Source organism: Anolis carolinensis, chromosome 5 (assembly GCF_035594765.1).
Source record: "Anolis carolinensis isolate JA03-04 chromosome 5, rAnoCar3.1.pri, whole genome shotgun sequence".
NCBI classification, from domain to species: domain Eukaryota; kingdom Metazoa; phylum Chordata; class Lepidosauria; order Squamata; family Dactyloidae; genus Anolis; species Anolis carolinensis.
Genome location: NC_085845.1, coordinates 10,593 through 32,091, shown reverse-complemented (window position 1 = coordinate 32,091; position 21,499 = coordinate 10,593). Strand labels below are relative to the sequence as shown.

Here is a 21,499-nt window from a genome sequence, read left to right as displayed (position 1 = left end):
TTGGAGAAAAAGGAGTACTATGGTAGAGCCATCTTCAGATGGCCGAAGGAATGTCATGCAGAAGATGAAGTGAGATGTTCTTATGTTCCCTGTCACTTCAGAAACTGGAATATAAACTAATAGATTCAAGAGTGCAGCCAGCCCTGGACTGAACTGGCCAACCCACCATCTGGGATCAAGATCATGGTTGCAACATGTAGACAGTAAAACACAAGCACACCAAGTCCCTCTCTGGATTTTGCACAGACCATGTTTAATCCATGAGTCCCAGGTCTTCCTTAAAGCTTGAGATTGAAATCTGCAGCATTCCATGACTTCTCCTCTCATACCATTTCAGAAAACTTGGTTGAATTTATCATTTAGGACTGTTATAGCTTCCTTACAAACCCATCTTTTGAGGTTGTGGCAGTTAGCATCTTTCCAGGAATAGAGCAAGTTGCCAGGGGAATAATCTATGAAGACGCAGTCTTTCTCTGCCGCTTCGTGGCCCCTGGAGAAGTTCTTCTTGCAGCGAGCCCAGTACCTGAAGGGGAAAGTGCCTTTATTGGAAGAAGATTCAGACACACTGAAGAAGCTGGTGCAGAGACCTACCTGAGGGAAGGACCCCATAAAGGGAGAGACAGGCGGTCAGGGCTCCCTGCCAGTTCCCTCCGCTCTTTTCTGGTCAGCACCTGAGGTGATGACTCCCCTTGTTCCCGCACCTCTCCCTTCTCCTCTCTAGGGGTCTTTTTATGGCTAGGTGGAGCTGGTAGAACAAGCAGAGACTAGATGGCCATCTGTCAGGAGGGTTTGGGTTGGGTCTTCCGGTCTGGCAGAAGGGGGCTCAATGCATGGGCCTTGAGGGGGTCTCTTCCAACTCCAGGATCCTAGGCCTCTAAGATTTTCTGTTACAGGAAGCCCCAAGCTTGCAAATGCAGTTTGGATGCTGAGGAATGTCAGGAGCACACCCAAGATTACTTCTGAATGGTGATACAACTATGTGTAAATCAAATTGGTTCAAGGAGGGAAGCCTGGGGGCCACGCGCCAGCTGCTGGAAGGGGCCTCATGGGCAAGACAACTGGTGAAAAGGATGATCACTTGTCAGGTGAATGGGACTTGTCTGCAATTGGCAAGCACTGAAAGAGTGAGGAGTCAGAAAGCCAGGCCTCAAAAGGTAGAGGCAAAGCTTCCGTCCTCAGTGGCTCTTGGCTCAAAATGTACAAGGCAGGGTGAAAAGGGAACTCCAACAGAAGAACATCCCAATGCTTTAAGTATCTCATGGATCAGACCCCCCCCCCTCGCTCTCTTTTGCTGGCTTTTAATGACTCCCAGAATGTCCCTTCAAAGGAGAACCCATTATTATTTGCACACAAAAAGATGATGCCCTTCAGTGGATCTACCCAATAACATTTCCCAGGAACCGGCACACTGTGAGCGGGGTCACTAGGGGAACACAGGGTCATGAAGCCAGCAAAGCCTGCTGTGTGGCCCAGTTTGGAGCCCTAGATCTTCCAAACAAATGTGTTTCTCAAGGGCAGAGAGGTGGCTGGGGTCCCACACGTGACTCCAAGCCCTCGTCCAGGTTGTCTTGCAGGAAACTCTCCGTGGTGTTGAGCCTGGTTTGGGAATGAGGCTTGGTACCTTGGACAGCCCCCTTAAACAACTTCATTCAGCCCAGAATAGCTGTAAAACATGTTGCGTATCCTTTTCCCCCAGACAATGGAGCCACTGGCTGTTTTAGCTGGAGACCTTGTCCACCAAAGAAGGGTGAAATAATCAGGTAATCTCTGCCATTGAGCCTCCCATTGCTATAATCCCCCTGGCATCATTGGGTCGCTGGACCAAGCTCCCAATGGAGGCTCTCACTATGTGTTTCAGCCATATGCTCCAAGTCTGCCCTCCTCTCTATATATTACTGAAGGAGCTGAGATTTCAAAAGTATGATTTTTACAAGGAGGTTTTGAGAACCGGTTAAAGAGAGTGGAGGAGGGAGTGAAAGGAGTGAAGGAACTAGGAAGAGATAGAGTCACAAGGCACAGGGTAAGAAATGTGCATGGAAGGCGAAAAAGATCAGAACTGCCTAGAAGAGGTGGGAGGGGAAAGCACAGGAAGAGGGGCAGGAAAATTACTTTGGAAAGAAACAGGATTGTTTTGCAACAGAGAATTTATTATTATTATTATTATTATTATTATTATTATTATTATTATTACTGTTACTATTACTATTATTATTATTAAACAGAAAAGGTGCTGAATTGGAGAAGGATAGAGCTGGGAGGGAAAAGTGAAAGGAAAGGGGGAAAGGAGGTTTGATTGTGTTTACTTTAATCTGAATGTGGTCCACTATAAAACTCTGGTCAAAAAAAGTCCTGAAATACCTAATTTATGAAATGTTGGAACCTGTGTGAAGCATTACAAAGACCGAAAGGCATGACTTCATATAGGTAAAAACCAAACGGCATTTGAAACGCCGTCTTCCACCCGTTTCCTTTTCAGATCCGCACCAAATTGTAAGATCAGTCAAGTGTGGTGCTCCGCTTCTTCTTGCACCCACCCCTTTGTATTTTCTGCAGATTGAACTTTTGAATTTTAATCTCCTTGTTTCTGTTATCTGATTGAAATAGAAACTAGACAGAGTTTGACATTTTGTGTGGGGAAAATGGATTGCCCCATGCAGCCAGGGCTTCCCGAAGAGCCAGGTGGGTCCCCAGCCTCTTTCTGCACCTGAGGAAAGAGAAGCAGGGGTCCACTTTCTCCCAGCATCCCCAGGAGCTCTCGTCTCCTGGGTCTGGATCCAGCATGTGTTCATGAAAGCCCCCTCCCCACCTGCCATGACAGAAAGGAGACCTCCTTGCAGGAGAAGGAGCAGGGTTGGTCTCCCTCTCTCCCCAGTGGCTCCCATTCAGAGACACAAGGTCCCCTCCTTCTTGGGTTGGGCAGGGATTCAGGGGAGGCTAATGGAGGTGGCCTTCCATGGTCAGTCCAGGCTGGGCCTCAGGGACACGGTGGAACAAAGGTGCCTTCCCGTTTTGCCCAAAAGAGGCAATGGATACAGGCCTCCGGAAGGAAGCCCATCCGCCCCAAGAGCCTACTGTTCTGCACTCACTCTGTCATCACTTCAGAGCCATCTGACCATTCCCAGTTGCCTTCCACATTTTCGTCGGTGAGGCCAATCCAGAAAGAGTCCGCAATGTGAGCAGCAATGAAGTTCTGCAAAAGAGAAGGGACACATTATGTTGTCATTGCATTATGGTGCTGCAATAGATATATGTTAAGCAAACAGCAGGAATGATATAGTTTTGCAAAGGGAGAGGACACATTATGTGCCGTTTCATTAGGGCACTGTGATGGATATATGTTAAACAAATAGCAGGAATGATATAGTTCTGCAAAAGAGAATGGACACATAATGGTGTCATTGCATTATGGCGCTGTGATGGATATATGTTAAATAAACAGCAGGAATGATATAGATCTGCAAAAATAAGGAACAAGTTATAATGCCATTGCATTATGGTGGTGCCATAGATATAAGTTAAGCAAATAGCCGGAGTAATAAGGAAGGAATCATTTTGTCATGATGCCATTGAAGCGGAGGGGACAGCCATGGAAATAGTGGTATTAAAGTGCCCATTTGGCAAGGGAGCGATGCAGAGCAACAGCGTGGCAGAGTGGATCTTGTAAGAGGGATTGTGGTAGTCCTGTTTTAGCGTGTTTTCAGTATCTTTTTTGAAAATTGTTTTTATTATGTGCTCTTTGACAGGAGTTGGTTGTAACTGTGTTTAACTTCTGAATACATAGCCAAGTTGATTGATTGGTTTCATGGTTGCAATCCACTTTGAAATCCAGTACTGGAAGAAAAGTGGGCGACAAGTTAAACCAACAAAGAAATGGTTTTGCAAAGCATTGCGTTAAGACGGTTTGAAATGTATGTCTAGGAAGAAGCCACGAAAACTTTTGCAAAGGGCCGGCCCATATTTTATCATAATCATAACAGCAACTTTATTCTTATATTCGCCACCATTTCCCCCCCCCCCCCACACACACACACCCAAAAGGGACTTGGAGCGACTTATATAAGGGACAAAATGCCCACAAGACATAAATACAAAACAATCTATTTAAACAACCTGTTAAAATAAAAACATAGTAAAATATAATAATCCAGAGAAAAGCACAAATAAATAAAACATAAAAATATAACAATCAATTAAAACAAGACTCAACAAAACACATGTGGACAGAAACAGGCAAGCACCAAAGGAAGGGAGAAGGAAGGAAGGAAGGAAGGAAGGAAGGAAGGAAGGAAGGAAGGAAGGAAGGAAGGAAGGAAGGAAGGAAGGAAGGAAGGAAGGAAAGAAGAAAGGAAGGGAGAAGGAAGGAAGGAAGGAAGGGAGAAGGAAGGAAGGAAGGAAGGAAGGAAGGAAGGAAGGAAGGAAGGAAGGAAGGAAGGAAGGAGAGAAGAAAGGAAGGGAGAAGGAAGGAAGGAAGGAAGGAAGGAAGGAAGGAAGGAAGGAAGGAAGGAAGGAAGGAAGGAAGGAAGGAAGGAAGGAGAGAAGAAAGGAAGGGAGAAGGAAGGAAGGAAGGAAGGAAGGAAGGAAGGAAGGAAGGAAGGAAGGAAGGAAGGAGAGAGATATCGAACCTGTTCCTCGTTGGTCAGGATGGAGGCCAAGTGGGAGTCTCTGGACTGGCAGAAGTTCTCAGCATCAAACCAGGACTTTTTGCTTTCAGAAACATAGTAGATGTTGTTCCCTAAGATGTCCCAACCATTTGCAGTCTTGGTCACTTTGGTGTATAAGGTGTCTGAGAGGGAAGGGAGAGACGGGGTGAACAGAATGGCCCTTGGGGGTCGAGGGCCTCAAGGATCAAGCCCAAGGCTCAAGGGAGGTTTTTGGGGGGGATCCTCGGCTGAGCGGGGAGTCAAAGCCTGGTCTCCAGTTGGAAAGCTCAAGCCACCACAGCTTCCCAGGAAATTACATCTGTGCATTCATTGCATAAATTTTCAGTGCTGCTTCCCCACCTGCGCCTAAGTGTGTCTGTCTACAGTTATTTATTTATTTATTTATTTGTTAGAGTTTTATACCGCTACTCCCAATTTGGCTCGGAGCAGTTTACAGAAGTAGATTAAAACAATACAATTAGCTTTAAAATATCAATAAGGACAGACAGTTACCCATTAAAAGCCAAGTCCCATAAATGTCTTATGAAAGGTAATAAAGACCACACACAAATGTAGAAGAAGGAAGGGATATGGTAAGCCTGAGCCTCGCAATGGATGCAGAGAAGCCCCAAAGATGGAGGTCCTTGAGTTCCTCCTTGGCCCTACCCTGGTTCTTCCTGGTGGCAGTAGGTTTGGTATTACTATTTCTGCATAAAAATATTGATTAAAGAAATAAAAACATGATCTCCTTTTAAATATTTAAACATGGCTGCCATGTCCACTCTCAGCTTTCTTTTCTCCAAGATGAACACACCCAGCTCCTTTGGTTGTTCTTGGAAGATGTTTGACCATTAGAGGTGTGCAATTCAGCCCAAAGGCATCCCATTTCGGTACCCATTGTCAGCTGACCCTTCATTCTGTTTACTGGGAAGCTACTTGAATGGGGAAGGTTCTAACCACATCTCCTTCTATGAACCAACGCAAGCATTGAGATCTACCGTCTCAAATATGGTTGGTGAGGATAAGAGTGTGGGCCTTCTCGGTGGTGGCACCCCGGCTCTGGGATGCCCTCCCTAGAGATATCAGGCTCACCCCTTGCTTCAAGCCTTTTGGGCTAGTTTACAAACATGGCTCTTCCAACAGGCCTTTGAGCTTGTGTAATTCTGGCCAGCCTGATGACCTGGTTGTGCCAACCCGCACTTTGTTATTGCTGATAGTTAGCTTTTTCGCAGATTTTACTGCATTTTAGGAATTATATAATTCTTATATTTTGATGGGATTTTATGTACATTGTTGTTTTTATACCTACGTCATAAATTTTATATTAAGGTAAAGGTAAAGGTTTCCCCTGACGTTAAGTCCAGTCATGTCTGACTCTGGGGTTGGTGCTTAATGCTTCTGTAAGCCGCCTCAAGTCTCCCCCCCCCCCCCCGGAGAGATGATGGCGGGGTACAAATAAAGATTTATTTATTACTTATTATTGTTATTATTATGTTGCCATTTTCATTTGACAAAGATACGGCCTATTGGCTGCAATGGGAAACTTTAAAGGCTCAATCCTCAGCCATTTTAAGGCCTATCTGCATGAAACCTACCTCAGTTTTAGACCCCATTGACAACTGCAGACCCTGCCAATTTTCAGAACAATTCACCAATTTACTGATTTTTTAGAATTAATTATAAGTTTTAACCAAAACATTTTTTAAAATAAAACAAACCACAAGAGAGGGTTCTGAAAATTGTAGTTGTTGGTTGTCTCCATTCTCAGCCAATCAGAGCATGGACACAACCAGGCTTTTTATTGGCTGAAAAACAGAGAAAGAAAAAAACTTCAACTCCCATCATGCTCCGAGAGGAACTCGGTGACCTTTCAATGCTTGCTCCATGCAAGTGCTGCTGGGAAAGCGAGTTTCCAGCAGGGTCCTCTCTGAAGGAGGAGCCTATGAAACTTTCCAAAGAAATGGACAGACGCTGCTTCTGCCAATGCAGCAGATCCCTGTCTGGGGAATATTGCAGACAACTCCTTCCTCTCCAGTATCTGATAAAACCTGGCTCCTTAACCTGTTTGGCTGGGCTTTGTCTCTCCCTCCTCTCTGTTCTGTTCAGCCCACAAAATATTACAAATCATTTTCATTAACTGATTCGGGCCCAAGCCTTCTGACCATTTTGCTGGTCCTTCTCTGGACTCCTTCAATCTTGTCTATTTCCTCCTTGAATTGTTATGCCCAGACTGGACATAGGGTTATTCCAGGCGAGGTCTAACCAAAGCAGATTCATAAAGCAGAATACAGGGGGACTGCAACTTTCTTCAATCTCGGCACTTCTCACAAAGAAGTGAATAAAATGGATGAGAGCAAACAAATCAAACTGAATCCAGACAAGACAGGGGTACTCCTGGTCAGTCGTAAGGTCCAACAGGGCATAGGGTTTCAGCCTGTGCTGAATGGGGTTACACTTCCCCTGAAGACACAGGTTTGCAGCCTGGGGGTGATCCTGGACTCATCGCTGAGCCTGGAACCCCAGGTTTCGGCAGTGGCCAGGGAGGCATTCACACAATTAAAACTTGTGCAGCAGTTGTGCCCATGCCTTGGGAAGCCTAACTTGGCCATGGTGGTGCTCCCTCTTGTTACATCCCAAATAGACTTCTGCAACGCGTTCTACGTGAGGCTGCCTTTGAAGATGTTTCGGAAGCTTCAAATAGTCCATCAGGCAGCAGCCAGATTGCTCACTGGAGCAGCGTACAGGGAGCATACAACCCCCTGTTACATCAGCTCCACTAGCTCCCATTCTGCCTCTGAGCAGAATTCAAAATGCTGGCTTTGGCCTATAAAGCCCCATATAGTTCTGGTCCAACTTTCCTGTCTGAACATATCTCTCCCTATGAACCGTCTCAGAGTTTAAGATCTTCTGGGAAGGCCTTGCTCTCGGTCCCGCCTCCTTCACAGGTGCGACTGGCAGGAAAGAGAGACGGGCCTTCTCAGTGGTGGCCCTTCAGTTGCAGAACCCCCCTCCCCAGTGTTATTAGCTCAGCCCCCTCCCTCCTTGACGTTCCAAAAGAGAGTGGAAACTTGGCTTTGGGGTCAGGCCTTTGGAGAAAAATTGTAGTGCAATAGATGGATATGGAATTATGTGCAACGACAACTGGAATGGCCCGGATTAAGATTGCAGATAGTGTTTTAGTTCAGCCTTTGATCATGCCTGCGCCTGATGTCAGTGGGGATTTTGGGCCTGCAGACCAGCAGGAGAGTCAGCAAAAGATTTTAAGCCCTAAAACTTAGCATTCTCTGTCTCAAGGTCATATTCCAGAAAAGCTGTTCACTAGGGAAGCAAGGTCAGAAGCAGAGATGAGCTCAGAGGAGGAGATTCTAGGTGCACAGTCTAATGAGCAGTTAGATAGGAGGTTTTGTCAACACAGGGCTGCTCAACAGAGTTTGCGAAGGTCAAGAAGTTGTTAGCCAAAAAAAAAAACCTTATCAGTTTCTCAGGGCATGATTTTCTGTCTATTTTAGCAAGACCAGGAGGCTTTTTTGCCAGTCTGGTCAACACTGGTGTTTGAGAATACATCTCTTGACAAGTCAAGCCTATTTAGAGATTTCTAGTTCGGTGTTTCCTGTTGCTCATGTTCCATACATGTTCCATGTTTTAAGGATTGTTCCTGAATCTCATGTTTCAGATGTATTCCTGGTTTTTGATGCTACTTTTGTACTTTGTACTTTGTGGACTATTTCTGACATTTAGACTGTGATTTTTATACTATTTTGCTGATTTGCTTTTCCTATATATCCTTCAACAAACTGTTTTGCTATTTCACCTTGGACTGGAGTATGTTGTTAAGTACAGAGGTGCTTCCCAGCATTGGAGTACAACAGTGTGATTAATAGTGACAGTAATGTTATTTAATGTTTTAATGTGTTTTAAATTCAATTTAAATGTTTACTTTCATTGTACATTGTTTTGAGGCAAAGGTGTAAAGCTGCATTGAGTCCCTTCTAGAGTTGAGAAGAGTGGGGTACAAATATGACAAATAAATAAATAAATAAATAAAGGTCTGGACAATGCTTCTGTGAAGTGCATTAGGAATGGGTTGACTGGCCAAACCCAAAGGGTTCCTTTTTCCAAAGGCTTCTCTGTTTTCCTCCTGGAGACAAGAGACCAGTGAGAGGCCAGAAAAAGTGTCCTGCCCTGGGCCTTTTGGGGCTGTTCAACCTCTTTATGAAATGACTTGAACGATGGAATAGAGGGCATGTCTATCAAATTTGCAGATTGCATTAAATTGGGAGGGAGAGCTAATACCCCGGAGGACAGGATCAGAATCCAAAAGGCCCATAATAATTTCAACAGGGAGAAATATAGGATATTAAATTTAAGCAATAAATATGACATGCACAGATATGAGATGGGTGATGCCTGGCTTGAAATCAGTTCATGTGAAAGGAATTTAGGAGGCTTGGTGGGCCACAAGCTGAACATGTGTCAGCAGCGTGATGAAGCAGCAAAAAATATAACCCATTGCGATTCCTATTCTCATCTTTGAGAATTCTTGGAGAATGGGACAAGTCTCATCAGATTGGAGGAGGGCAAATATGGTCCCTATCTAACTTCAAGAAGGGAAAAAAAGATCACCCAAACAGTTACCAATGTCGGGCCAGCCTCGCGTTGATACCAGGCAAGATTTTGTAAAAGATCGTTAAGGAAGTGGTCTGCACACACTTAGAAGGGAATGCGGTCATCGGTAATAGTCAACACGGATTCTCAAAAACAAGTCACACCAGACTAATCTGATCTCTTATTTCAATAGAGTTACAAGCTGGATCGATTCAGGGAACGCTGTGGATGGAGCGTATCCAGATTTCAGAAAGGCCTTCCTTCCTTCGACAAGATGCCCCATGACCTTCTGGCAAGGAAACTAGTCCAATGTGGACTAGGCAGAACTACGGTCAGGTGGATCTGTAACTGGTTAAGTGAACGAACCCAGAGGGTGATTCTCCCCAATGCTTCCTCTTCATCCTGGAAAGAAGTGACGAGTGGAGTGCCATCAGCAGGATTCTGTCCTGGGCCCGCTTCTGTTGAACATCTTTATTAATGACTTAGATGAAGGGTTTAGAAGGCATAACCATCAAGTTTGCAGACGGGACCAAATGGGGAGGGAGAAACAATACACCAGAAGACAGGAGCAGAATTAGCGATCTTCACAGATTAGAAAGATGATTGGCCAAAACTAACAAAATGAACCTCAACAGGGACAAATGCAAGAGACTCCACTTAGGCAGAAAAAAGGAAATGCAAAGAGACAGAATGGGTAGGATGCCTGGCTCAACAGCTGGGCATATGAAAAAGATCTTGGAGTCCTCGTGGGGAGGAAGGGGAACCGGAGCCAGGAATGTCATGCTGCGGCCAAAAAAACCAATGGGATTTTGGCCTGCATCAAGAGGAGTCTAGTGCCTAGATCCATGGAAGTCCTGCTCCCCCTCTCTTCTCTTCTGCCTTGGTCAGACCACGTTACGTGGAATCACACTGTGTCCCATTCTGGACAACGCAATTCAAGAGAGATGTTGATTCTAAGCTGGAATGTGTCTAAGGGAGGGCACCTCAAAGGATCAAGGGTTTGAATGTTATGTATAACTTTTAATAACTTTAAAGCATAGGTTCTTTTTATTGCAATTTCAGTGTGAGAGGCAGGGTCAGCCCAAGGTAATTTTCAAGTGTAAGCGAACAGAATTTTGCCCCCCGACCAATCACTGAAAAATAAAAGTGTTGGCTAAGCGAAAATGTTGGATAATAAGGAGGGATTAAGGAAAAGCCTATTAAACATCAAATTACATTATGATTTTACAAATTAAGCACCAAAATATGTTTTACAACAAATTGACAGAAAAAGCAGTTCAATACATGGTAACATTATGTAGTAATTACTGTATTTACGACTTTAACACCAAACATTGAACTGGGATATAGGGCAGTGAGGACTCAGATAACCCAGTTCAAAGCAGATATTGTGGGTTATTCTCCTTTGATATTCTGGGTTATATGGCTGTGTAGACGAGCCCTGAGGGTCCTTAGGAATCCATAGGAATTAAAAGGCCACCAAAAGGGAATCTGGCCCCGGTATTTAAAAAAAACTCTAAAATTAGGACACTAAATAAAGAACAACACTCTCAAAACAGGGGAAATCCAGACAGTAAACAATCAGGGCCAGCTAACACCTCCCAACCAAGGATGCCCCCAGGGAGGAAGGAACCAGGCTTTGAAGCTGCAAGGCCATTACATGCTAATCAAGGTGGCCAGTGGCAAAATCCACACCTGTTTCCAGCAGACAAGAGTTCTTCCTTTCTCCCACCCTGGACATAATAATAATAATAATAATAATAATAATAATAATAATAATTATTATTATTATTATTATTATTATTATTATTATTATTATTATTATTACATACAGCTGGACAACATCAAGTATGAACATGTGAAAACTGTGGTCAGCAAAGAATACACACAAAGGGTCAGAAAAATTCTCAAAAGCAAGCTCAATGGAGGCAACACCATCAAGGCCATAAACACCTGGGCCATACCTGTCATAAGATATACTGCTGGCATTATAAATTGGACACAGGCAGAACTGGACAATTTGGACAGAAAAACAAGAAACCTCATGACCATTCATCATTCACTGCACCCTCGCAGTGATGTTGACCGGCTATATCTGCCTAGAAGATCAGGGGGCAGAAGACTCTTACAAGTAAAACAAGCAGTCAAAGAAGAAGAACATGCCCTGGCAGAAGATGTAAAGCAAAGTAAAGAACCTGTTTTGATTGAAGTCAAAAATCAGAAACTCCTCAAAGCACAGCAGAAAAAAAGAAGTACAAGAAAACCGCACTACAAACTAGAGCTGACAGCTGGCACAACAAAACATTGCATGGAAAGTTCCTTGACAAAATTGAAGGAAAAGCTGACAAGGAGAAGACCTGGTTATGGCTCACAAATGGGACCCTGAAGAAGGAGACAGAAGGCCTGATCCTTGCAGCCCAGGAGCAAGCCATCAGAACAAAGGCCATTAAGGCCAAGATCAAAAAATCAGCTGATGACCCAAAATACAGACTGTGCAAGGAAACCAACGAAACCATTGATCATATCCTCAGCTGCTGTAAGAAAATCACACAGACAGATTACAAACAGAGGCACAATTATGTGGCCCAAATGATTCATTGGAACTTATGCCTCAAGTCCCACCTCCCAGCAACAAAGAACTGGTGGGATCACAAACCTGCAAAAGTATTGGAAAATGAGCATGCAAAGATACTGTGGGACTTCCGAATCCAAACTGACAAAGTTCTGGAACACAACACACGAGACATCACAGTTGTGGAAAAGAAAAAGGTTTGGATCATTGATGTCGCCATCCCAGGTGACAGTCGCATTGACGAAAAACAACAGGAAAAACTCAGCCACTATCAGGACCTCAAGATTGAAATTCAAAGACTCTGGCAGAAACCAATGCAGGTGGTCCCGGTGGTGATGGGCATACTGGGAGCCGTGCCAAAAGATCTCAGCCGGCATTTGGAAACAATAGACATTGACAAAATTACGATCTGCCAACTGCAAAAGGCCACCCTACTGGGATCTGCGCGCATCATCTGAAGATACATCACACAGTCCTAGACACTTGGGAATGCGAAATCCAGCACATCTATCTTGTTTGCTGTGTCATAAAATAAAATAATAATAATGAATAATAATGAATAATAGAAGTCTTAGTATATTCAGGTCCAGATATGTAACCTCACTTACCTCGATTCCAACAGACCTCACAACCTCTGAGGATGCCTGCCATAGATTTGGGGAAAATGTCAGGAGAGAATGCTTCTGGAACATGCCTTAAAGTGTGCCTGATGAAGTTTGTGAGTCTGTGTGCAAAAAGATGTTTTCCTACTTGTGTGAGATGCACCCCATCACTTGCCAATAGGCCATCCTCCTGGAAGAGTAGACCATGGTCAAGGAAGCCAAAATGCTCCTCTTGACACCATTTTCTGAGCCAGTTATTGACCTGTACTATTTTTCCGGCCCTTGTAGAGCCGTGTTCTACAACGGGGAGGAGGGATGAAAAGATCACCTGTACATTACACAGTTTTAGCTTACTTCCGAGGGCTCGAAAATCATTTGTGATCTTTTGAAAAGTATGCCTAGCGGTGTCATTGGTACCTACATGAATCAACCTAAACATGAGGAAGAACTTCCTGACTGTGTGTGTGAGACAGAACTGTTCAGCAGTGGCACTCTTACTCTGCCCCGGACTGTGCTGGAGGCTCCTTCTTTGGAGGCTTTGAAACAGAGGCTGGATGGCCATCTGTCGGGGGTGCTTTGAATGCAATTTTCCTGCTTCTTGGCAAAAGGGGTTGGACTGGAGGGCCCACAATGTCTCTTCCAACTCTAGGATTCTATGACATCTAAAGTGCATCCCTGACTCTACTTGACTTTCTGCTGAACAACAAACTCTAGAAGAGCATGATCACTCCACCTAAGGAACCCACTGCATCCACCTCATTTATCAGGTCCCCACTATTGGCTAGGATCAAGTGTAAAAAAACTGATCTCCTTGTGTTGTCAAAGGCTTTCATGGCTGGAATCGCTGGGTTGCTGTGAGTTTTCTAGGCTGTCTGGCAATGTTCCAGAAGCAATCTCCTGACATTTCGCCCACATCTATGGCAAGCATCCTCAGAGATTGTGAGGTCTGTTTGAAACTAAGCAAGTGGGGTTTATATATCTGTGGAATAATGTCCAGGGTGGGAGAAAGGGCTCTTGTTTGCTGAAGGAAAGCGTGAATGTTGCAATAAATCACCTTGATTTGTACTGAATGTCCTTTCAGCTTCAAAGCCTGGCTGCTTCCTGCCTGGGGGAATCCTTTGTTGGGAAGTGTTAGCTGGCCCTGATTATTTTTTGTCTGGAATTCCCGTTTTCTGAGTGTTGTTCTTTATTTACTGTCCTGATTTTAGAGTTGTTTAACATTGTGAGTCAGATTTTTTTTCAGTGGAGACTCCACCGCAGATATGAGAAGAGCTGCAAGGCCAAGAACAAGCCACAAGGGTCAAGACAAAGTTCCACCCAGAGGAAAAGTGTTTTTGCCCTTGCCATACATCAAGGGAACCACAGACCGCATGGGGAAGCTAATGAAGAAACACAACCTACAGAACAGCAGATTAGGAGATACATATACTTACTATACTTTTGCTTCTTTTCCTTTAATTCCTTATCATTCTTATCTATGTGCTCTGGCAACCTTTGAACTTCATTTGCGGCCTTGACATCTGCAACAATTTCCAGAGTTAGGATGAGTTTTTGGGATCCAACTCAGAATCACAGAATGATAGAAGATTTGGAAGGGACTCCAAGGACCTCCAGCCTGATTCCCTTCAGCCACCTCCTTCTTTCTTTTTATTTGTTCATCAGGGACAAATTGTTAATAAGAATAATAAGATTAATAATTAGCCAGCTTTAACACAGCTGGCTAATCACCAGCAGCAATAGATCTTTACCAACAAAATGGTTAGCAGTTTGAAGCCCGGGTCGGGGTGAGCACCCGACCTTCAGCCCAACTCACTGTTCACCTAAGCAGTTCGAAAACAGCTATGAGCTGTGAGTAGAGAAATTAGGTATCGGTTAAGTGGGGAGGTATTTTACATCACCATAAAAAAGAATATCAGAAATGCCAGCCATCAAAGAAGAGGAGGAAACGTTTGTTATCAAGGGCTTGTTGTCATAGCTTCTTAGCGGGGGATTGGACTAGATGGCCCATGAGGTCTCTTCCAACTCTACTATTCTATGATTCTATGATTCTATAGCAGGTGGAGCGACAGCGCCCCCTGTGGCCGGAATCGAGCACAACCTCCAGGAAACCGAAGTTGGAAAAATACCAGCATATCTATTTGTTGTTTGTCATGTGTGTCTAACAACATTGAATGTTTGCCACATATGTGTGTTCTGTGATCCGCCCTGAGTCCCCTTCGGGGTGAGAAGGGCAGAATATAAATGCTGCAAATAAATAAATAAATATTCTGCTCTCTCTCTCCCCAAGGGGACTCACAGTGGATTACAGAACACATATATGGTGCAAACATCCAATTAACAAGGACAGACAATACATAAACAGAGGGAAAGGCTTTTCCCATATTTCCCACTTCCGGCATCTGAAGGCCATGCTCTACTCCGGCCACTGTGGGGGTGGGGGGGGGGTTGGCTCTATTTTCCATGCTGAGGAGCTTTGGGTCCTTTAGACCTCCTCCCAATCGAATTGCTGGCATGTCCTTATGGGCGCCTTTTATTATCTCCACACTTTAAAGTGGTACCTATTCATCTACACATATTTCTGTTTTCAATCTGCTAGGTGGGCAGGGAGCTGGGGCAGACGGCTGGTGCTCACCCTGACCCGGGCTTGAACTGCCCACCTTTTGATCGGCAGGATGTTCTGCAGCTAGCGGTTTAATCTGCTGTGCTAAGCCTGTGTTTCCTTCCTTTCCCTTCTTTTTCTCTTTCTTTATTTCCTCCCTCCCTCCCTTTCCCTCATACACATGTCACCTACTGTCACCAATCTGATTCGCTCCTTTTCTTTCTCAGTTACATGACAGAGAACCACTTCACCTGTTCACAGCCAATCTGCTTCATTACTTTCCTTTCCCTCTGTTCTGGGCCCAGAAGGGGTAGTTCTTTTAGTTCAATCCCCTCAATTATTTTAAGTGATCTGTTTATCTGTTTATCCGGCTTTAGATCTATGCACAATAGTTGTCTCATGTTTACATATGTTGTTTTAATGTTGTTTTAAATTGTTGTTTAATTGCTTTTAATTGTTGTTGTTGTTTGAGCATGGAATAATGCCATTCATGCAAGCCGCCCTGAGTTCCCTTTGGGGTGAGAAGGGCGGGATGTATATGTCATATATAAATACATAAATAATATGTGGGCCAAGTTTGATCCAGATCCATCAAGCCTCAGGAGAGCTCTTGTGTCACAAACCAACATATATACATACATTGACTTTTATTGAGAAGATGATATCTGGGAGGAGGGTGTGTGTGCAAAGACAGGCTCAAGGCAAGACCAGTGAAAGGCAGCCCAGAAACTGTCCAAAACCCGCTCCAATAGAAGTGCCACCCCTTTAATCAAGGGACCCCTGATCGCCCCTTGGAGACAAAGGCACTTTCCTTTCCTAAACAAACCTGAAATGAATAACCGTGGGCCGTTGTCCACTTACAGTTTTCATAGTTGACATTCCTATTTCTGAGTCCAGTCGCCATGGTACGCCTCAGATTTCTCATAGGGTCTTCAATGGGGAGCTTTTCGGTTGTCTTCCACATTAAATCTAAAGTTGATGAGAAAAAATGAACACTGTTGCTGTTGCTGTTACAGAACCCCCCCCCCCCCCCATTCAGTGCTGTGATCATATCTATGGCCCTTTGGTGGTGCTTCCCCCCCCCCCCCTCATTCTCTGGATGCCTAAACGCCACTCCTAAATCCTGTCCCTTTTGTTTTGATGGTGCTCAAACAGAGGGCGAGACTCACAGAAGTGGACGACGATGGCCAAGAAGATAATGCCGATGAGAGCAATGAAACCAAGAATGCACCACATGGTCCTGCGAGTAGCAATATTGAAAGGGAAGTCAGCATATTGATCTTTGTCCTCCCCAGGTTTAGGTGCTTTTGCGTCTGGCTTGGCCGGGTCTGGCTTGGCTGGGTCTGGCTTGGCCGGGTCTGGCTTGGCTGGGTCTGGCTTGGCTGGGTCTGGCTTGCCCGGTGCTGGCTTGCCCGGTGCTGGCTTGGCTGGTGCCTTTGCTTTGGGAGCCATGGCTGGAAGAAGAAGAGGAGGTCAGAGAGGCCCATGAAGGCAGCCCAACCAAGGAGGGAGAGATGCACCGCCGCCCGCCCGCCCACCTACCCATCATTTTGGAATGGTCCCAACAAGCAACGGCCAGTTGCTCCCCAATGGTTTATCTTTTATTTATTTACAGCATTTAAATTCTGCCCTTCTAACCCTGAAGGGGACTCAGGGCAGATATCAGACCACAAACACAGCAAACTTTCAATGCCGATTAGACATACAGGACAGCAACAGATAGAGATGTTATGTTGGCATTTTTTCAACTTTGGTTTCCTGGAGATTGTGCATGATTCCGGCCACAGTGGGGTGCTGTCGCTCCAATTGCTATGACGACAAGCTGTTGATCACAATTTTTTCCTCCTCTTCTTTGGTTGCCAGCATTTGTAATATTTCCTTTTATGGTAGCGTAAAATACCTCCTGCTCAAGTGCTCACCCTGACCTGGGCCAACTTTTTTGGTGGTAGAGATTTATTCCTGCTGGTGATTAGCCAACTGTGCTAAAGCCCGGTTCTGGATGCAAACAGGCCCATTGTGTGTGTTGTCCTTTGAGGAGTCCCCTTTATGCACTGGAGGATGATGTGATGAATACATGATGTACAGTTTGAATGAAATTGTACCAAAGGTGCAAAACAGGCCCATTGTGTGCCTCATCCTTTGAAGGAGTCCCCTTTATGCACTGGAGGCTGATGCGATGAATACATGATGTACAGTTTGAATGAAATTGTTCCAAAGGTGTATTGTTAGGATCTAACACCTTTTACCTTTGTCAACTCGATATAGACACAGGGTCTATTCCCATCCCAATTTGCACTTCCAGAATTTGCAGCACTTTATCAGTCACCTTGTGTCTACAATATTTATATGGTGCACCTTACCCAGTCTACTTTTACAATCTCTCAGTTTTAATCCATGTTTTTATTAGTTCTTGTTTTTTATTGGCTAATGTTTTATTTTTATTTTTTTATTTTTTTATTGTGCAAGTTGTTGTCTATTGCTGTGTTTTATACTGCTACTGTTTTTATTCGGGCTTGGCCCCATGTAAGCCGCCCTGAGTCCCCTTCGGGGAGATAGAGGCGGGGTATAAAAATAAAGTTATTATTATTATTATTATTATTATTATTATTATTATTATTATTATTATTATCTATAGAGGCTGGAGATGCCATCCTAAGAAATGATGCCTGAAAAACTACAAAATAAGTGTTGTGAATGCGCCTTCGGAGACTGTGGATGATAGTGGTGAGATCAGGAGAGGAAGGAAAAACCCTCGCGAGGAGGGCTCGTTGGAGGATTTGTTTAGGGAAAGGGTCAGGGAGACTGATGGGGAGTCTTCTGAGGAGGATTCATATGGGGATCCTGAGGTGGAAATGGATGCTGGGGGACAGGTGTTAATGGAGGAATTGGGCACGGACTGGGCACGGGCACCAGAGATACTTGGGGACGAATCGGGGCCCATGGATACTGCTGATGCTGGGGAAGCTTGGGTGTCTTCAGAAGCTTGGGTGTCTTCCCACTTGGTCTGCTTGGAGGAGTGAGAGGGGGTCCACAGGTGTGGATAGAGTTGGGCATGGGCAGGATGATTGGGGCTCCGATGAGGAATTTGGAACACCTGACCCAAGGGCATTGGCTGTGTGGAGTTCTGATTCAGATTAAAAAGTTGAGACACCTGCTCTTTGGGCGTGATTAGTTTGGACGCCCAGGGAGACCTGGATATATTGGGGGGTTTTGGCCATTATCCCTTGCGTGTAGCAAGGTGTTGCTGGGCGCTATTGGGTTTCCTGTGTGTGTTACTGAAGACTGGACTGGGACTTTGCAACGGATGTAAGTTTAATCTGGGTTATTCTGCAATGGAGGGCTGGAATTGTGTGGGTTTTCCTGGATTGCACTGTTATTACTATTTTGTATTAGCTGCTGTTCGCCCTCGTTGCTTTGGCTCTCCGTGCTATTTCGTGTTGTGACCTTCTTGGATGACTTCAACCTCTCGGACCTTGGACTGGAACTTGACTTGGCTTTGCTCTTCGCTCTCAATCCGTGGCTTGGTGTCGTTCTCTATTCCGTGGCTGTCTGCTGTTACTGATTACTACCTTCACTCCTGATACCGATGCTGTCTGCTTATCCCGACTTCAGACCGGCTTGACGATGTTCTCCCGCTCTGCTCCTTTAACTCCTGACTTGGCGTTTGCTTCTGCAGCAGCTTGGCGCTGCTGGTTTATCCCAACTTCGGACCAGCTTGACAACGCTTTCCCGCTCTGCTCCTTTAACTCTTGGTTTGGTGTATGTTCCAGCAGCGGGATCTGAAAATCTGGATGTTCTAGCAAATTTTTGAGAATGATTAGTCCCTAGGCAACCAGATAGCACTCTGACCTGCACTTCATCCACTTCCCAGCCCTATGATACATTGTGGCACCATCCCTGGCCCAGCCCTTTTATAGTTGGCCCCGCTCATCTTGTAATCCTGGCCATTGGTTTGTTGAACCTTTACTGAAGGTATTACAATTCAATGGGTTTTTAATTTTTTATTTTTTACTTATAGTGTGTATTAACAGGTTTTTGGCATTTTAGGATGCTTTTAGTTGATGATATTTTGTTTGTTAGTTAATTAGCTTGTGTTGTATTATTGAATGTGTATATATTGATGTATTGTCTGTATAGTTTTCTTTCCAGCAACTGTATGTTTGCCTTATATCTTGGAAACCACCCTGAGTCCCTTTAAGGCAGCAAAGGTATACATATAAAGTTTATTAGGTCCCTTTTATTCTGGTATTTTAAGTGATGATGTTATTTTATATTACTGCTGCATTGAAGTCGACTGAATTGTAATTGGTAGTTGATTGATTTACTGCTGTATTAACTCTTGTTTTATTGTCTTATTGTGTTTTTTTATATATATATTGTACAATGTATTTATGCTGTTGTTTTTGTAAATTGTGCTGGTCGGGCCTTGCCCCATGTGAGCCGCCCTGAGTCCCCATGAGGAGATGGTGGCGGGGTATAAATAAAGTTTTATTATTATTATTTTATTGTATGACACTGCAAACAAGATAGTCATGCTGGATTTCATATCACAAAATCACAAGTCGAACACTTCCCAAGTGTCTAGGACTGTGTGATGTATTATTCTCACCGAGTTTTAACTTAGTGTTCATGTGGCCTGCCCTGGTTTTTATTGCTTTTTCTGAATTTTGGGTTGTAATGTATGTTATTATTTATTGTATTGTTAAATTGTGTTACGATATGTTGTTTTATATTCTGTCATATTGTATGGTTTTGGGCATGGCCCCATGTAAGCCGCCCCGAGTCCCCGTTGGGGAGATGGTGGCGGGGTATAAATAAAGTTTTTTATTATTATTATTATTATTATTATTATTATTATTATTATTATTATTTGGAATAATCATATATAATCATAATCATCTTTATATTCCGCTCTATCTCCTGAGGGGACTCAGAGTGGATTACAGGTACATACACCTTTTCCCTCCCCACCAAAGCAGTACCTATTTATCTACTAACATTGTTGTTTTCGAACTGCTAGGTGAGCAGAAGCTGGGCTGACAGCAGGAGTTCACCCCGACCTGGGCTTGAACTACCAACCTTCCGGTCGGCAGGATATAACTTGTGGTTTACCCACTGTGCTAGCCTGACCCATATATAAGACACACTTTGCTATTCCAGAATTGTGGCAGATAGAGGAGTCTGGACCACTCTCCATCTTTTCCCGGGGAAGGAGGAAGGTGGTGTATTCACATAATAGCAGGTTTGCTGGGAACACAATCTGGCCTACTTTGGCTCTCTTTTCCTGGCGGAAGGGAGAAGAGATGTTAATGTCTGCATGATGAGGAGTGAATGTGTATATGTTTGTGAATGCTGAGAGAAAATGTAATTCCCTTTGTTTATGTACCCAAGGTGTCTGTCTACCTTCTTTCTCTGTAAAGTGCCTAATACTCTGTCTCATTGTGAATGAAATAAAAGAACATTTTAAAGGACACCCTGTGGCACCTTTGAGAAAAGAACTTAAAAAATCTGGGCCTGGCTTTAGCACAGCTGACTAATCATCAGCAGCAATAGATCTGTACCAACCACAATGTTGGCAGTTTGAGCCTGGGTCAGGGTGAGCACCCAACCTTCAGTCCAGCTCACTGTCCACCTAAGCAATTCAAAAACAGCTATGAGCTGTGAGTAGAGAAATTAGGCATTGCTTAAGCGAGGAGATATTTTATGGCACCATAAAAAGGAAATACCAGAAAATGCCAGCAATCAAAGAACAGGAGGAAAGGTCTGTGATCAAGGCTCGTCGTCATAGAGGTGAATCGAGCACAACCTCCAGTATGTTGGAAAAATGCCACCTCTATTTGTTGTCTGTCCTGTATGTCTAGCAGCATTGAATGTTTGCCGTGTATATGTTCTGTGGTCCGCCCTGAGTCCCCTTTGGGGTGAGAAGGGCAGAATATAAATACTGTAAATAACTAAATAAATAAACCATCCAAGAGGAAAGCCTTCATGGGAATCAAGGAGGGAATGATCCCAAAGAGAAAGGGAAGCATTGAGGGACTGCCTTGGGAAATCAACTGGACAGAGGACAAGATGCAGGAAGACGGCTGGCTCCCCATACCTTCTGCTTCTGATTCCTCCTATGAGCTTCAGCTGGAGGCTTTGCCTTACTCTTCTAGGTTTGTTTGCCTTGAGTGTTGTCCTACTTGTCCCCCGTTTCTCCCATTGTCTCTCTTGCCTTCCTCCAGCTGCCTTGTGCCTTCATCATGTCCTAGGCACCTTCCCTTCTGTGGCCCAAGCCGTTTTCTGATTGGCTGGACACCTGCTGACCCTGGCCAGCATTCACAATGCCCAACACAGCTGCGCCTGAAAGGAAAGGAAGGTGCATTGAAAGGGATGGTGTTGGCAAGGAGGAGCACTGAAGTCAACAATGTCATGCCGCGGCTAAAAAAGCCAATGGGATTTTGGCCTGCATCAATAGGACTCTAGTGCCTAGATCCAAGGA

The 21,499-nt window shown here is 44.4% G+C and overlaps 1 protein-coding gene across 2 annotated transcripts; it reads right to left on the bottom strand.

Annotated features, from left to right (window-relative positions):
• Window positions 1-232: 232 nt before the first annotated feature.
• On the bottom strand, window positions 233-21,274 carry LOC134299619 (C-type lectin domain family 4 member F-like). 2 transcript variants are annotated; one of them, XM_062982920.1, is made up of 7 exons: window positions 21,116-21,274; window positions 16,188-16,472; window positions 15,880-15,987; window positions 13,853-13,939; window positions 4,623-4,783; window positions 3,087-3,190; window positions 233-523 (listed from the first exon to the last, which is right to left on the bottom strand). In XM_062982920.1, exons 2-7 carry the CDS (start codon window positions 16,468-16,470, stop codon window positions 334-336), a joined length of 933 nt encoding a protein of 310 aa, XP_062838990.1. In that variant the 5' UTR covers window positions 16,471-16,472; window positions 21,116-21,274; the 3' UTR covers window positions 233-333. The 2 variants fall into 2 exon arrangements, with proteins under 2 accessions (XP_062838990.1, XP_062838991.1); XM_062982921.1 differs by lacking the exon at window positions 13,853-13,939.
• Between the last annotated feature and the right edge of the window lie 225 nt (window positions 21,275-21,499).

What these genes read in the sequence shown, in the direction of transcription:
- LOC134299619 (XM_062982920.1), bottom strand. Translation starts at nt 16,470, where the DNA reads ATGGCTCCCAAAGCAAAGGCACCAGCCAAGCCAGCACCGGGCAAGCCA. An exon ending in GGCCATCGTCGTCCACTTCT is followed by an intron (nt 15,988 to 16,187) that starts GTGAGTCTCGCC and finishes CATCAACTTTAG; the next exon opens with ATTTAATGTGGAAGACAACC. An exon ending in GGAAAAGAAGCAAAAGTATA is followed by an intron (nt 4,784 to 13,852) that starts GTAAGTATATGT and finishes CTTCCCTCTCAG; the next exon opens with ACACCTTATACACCAAAGTG.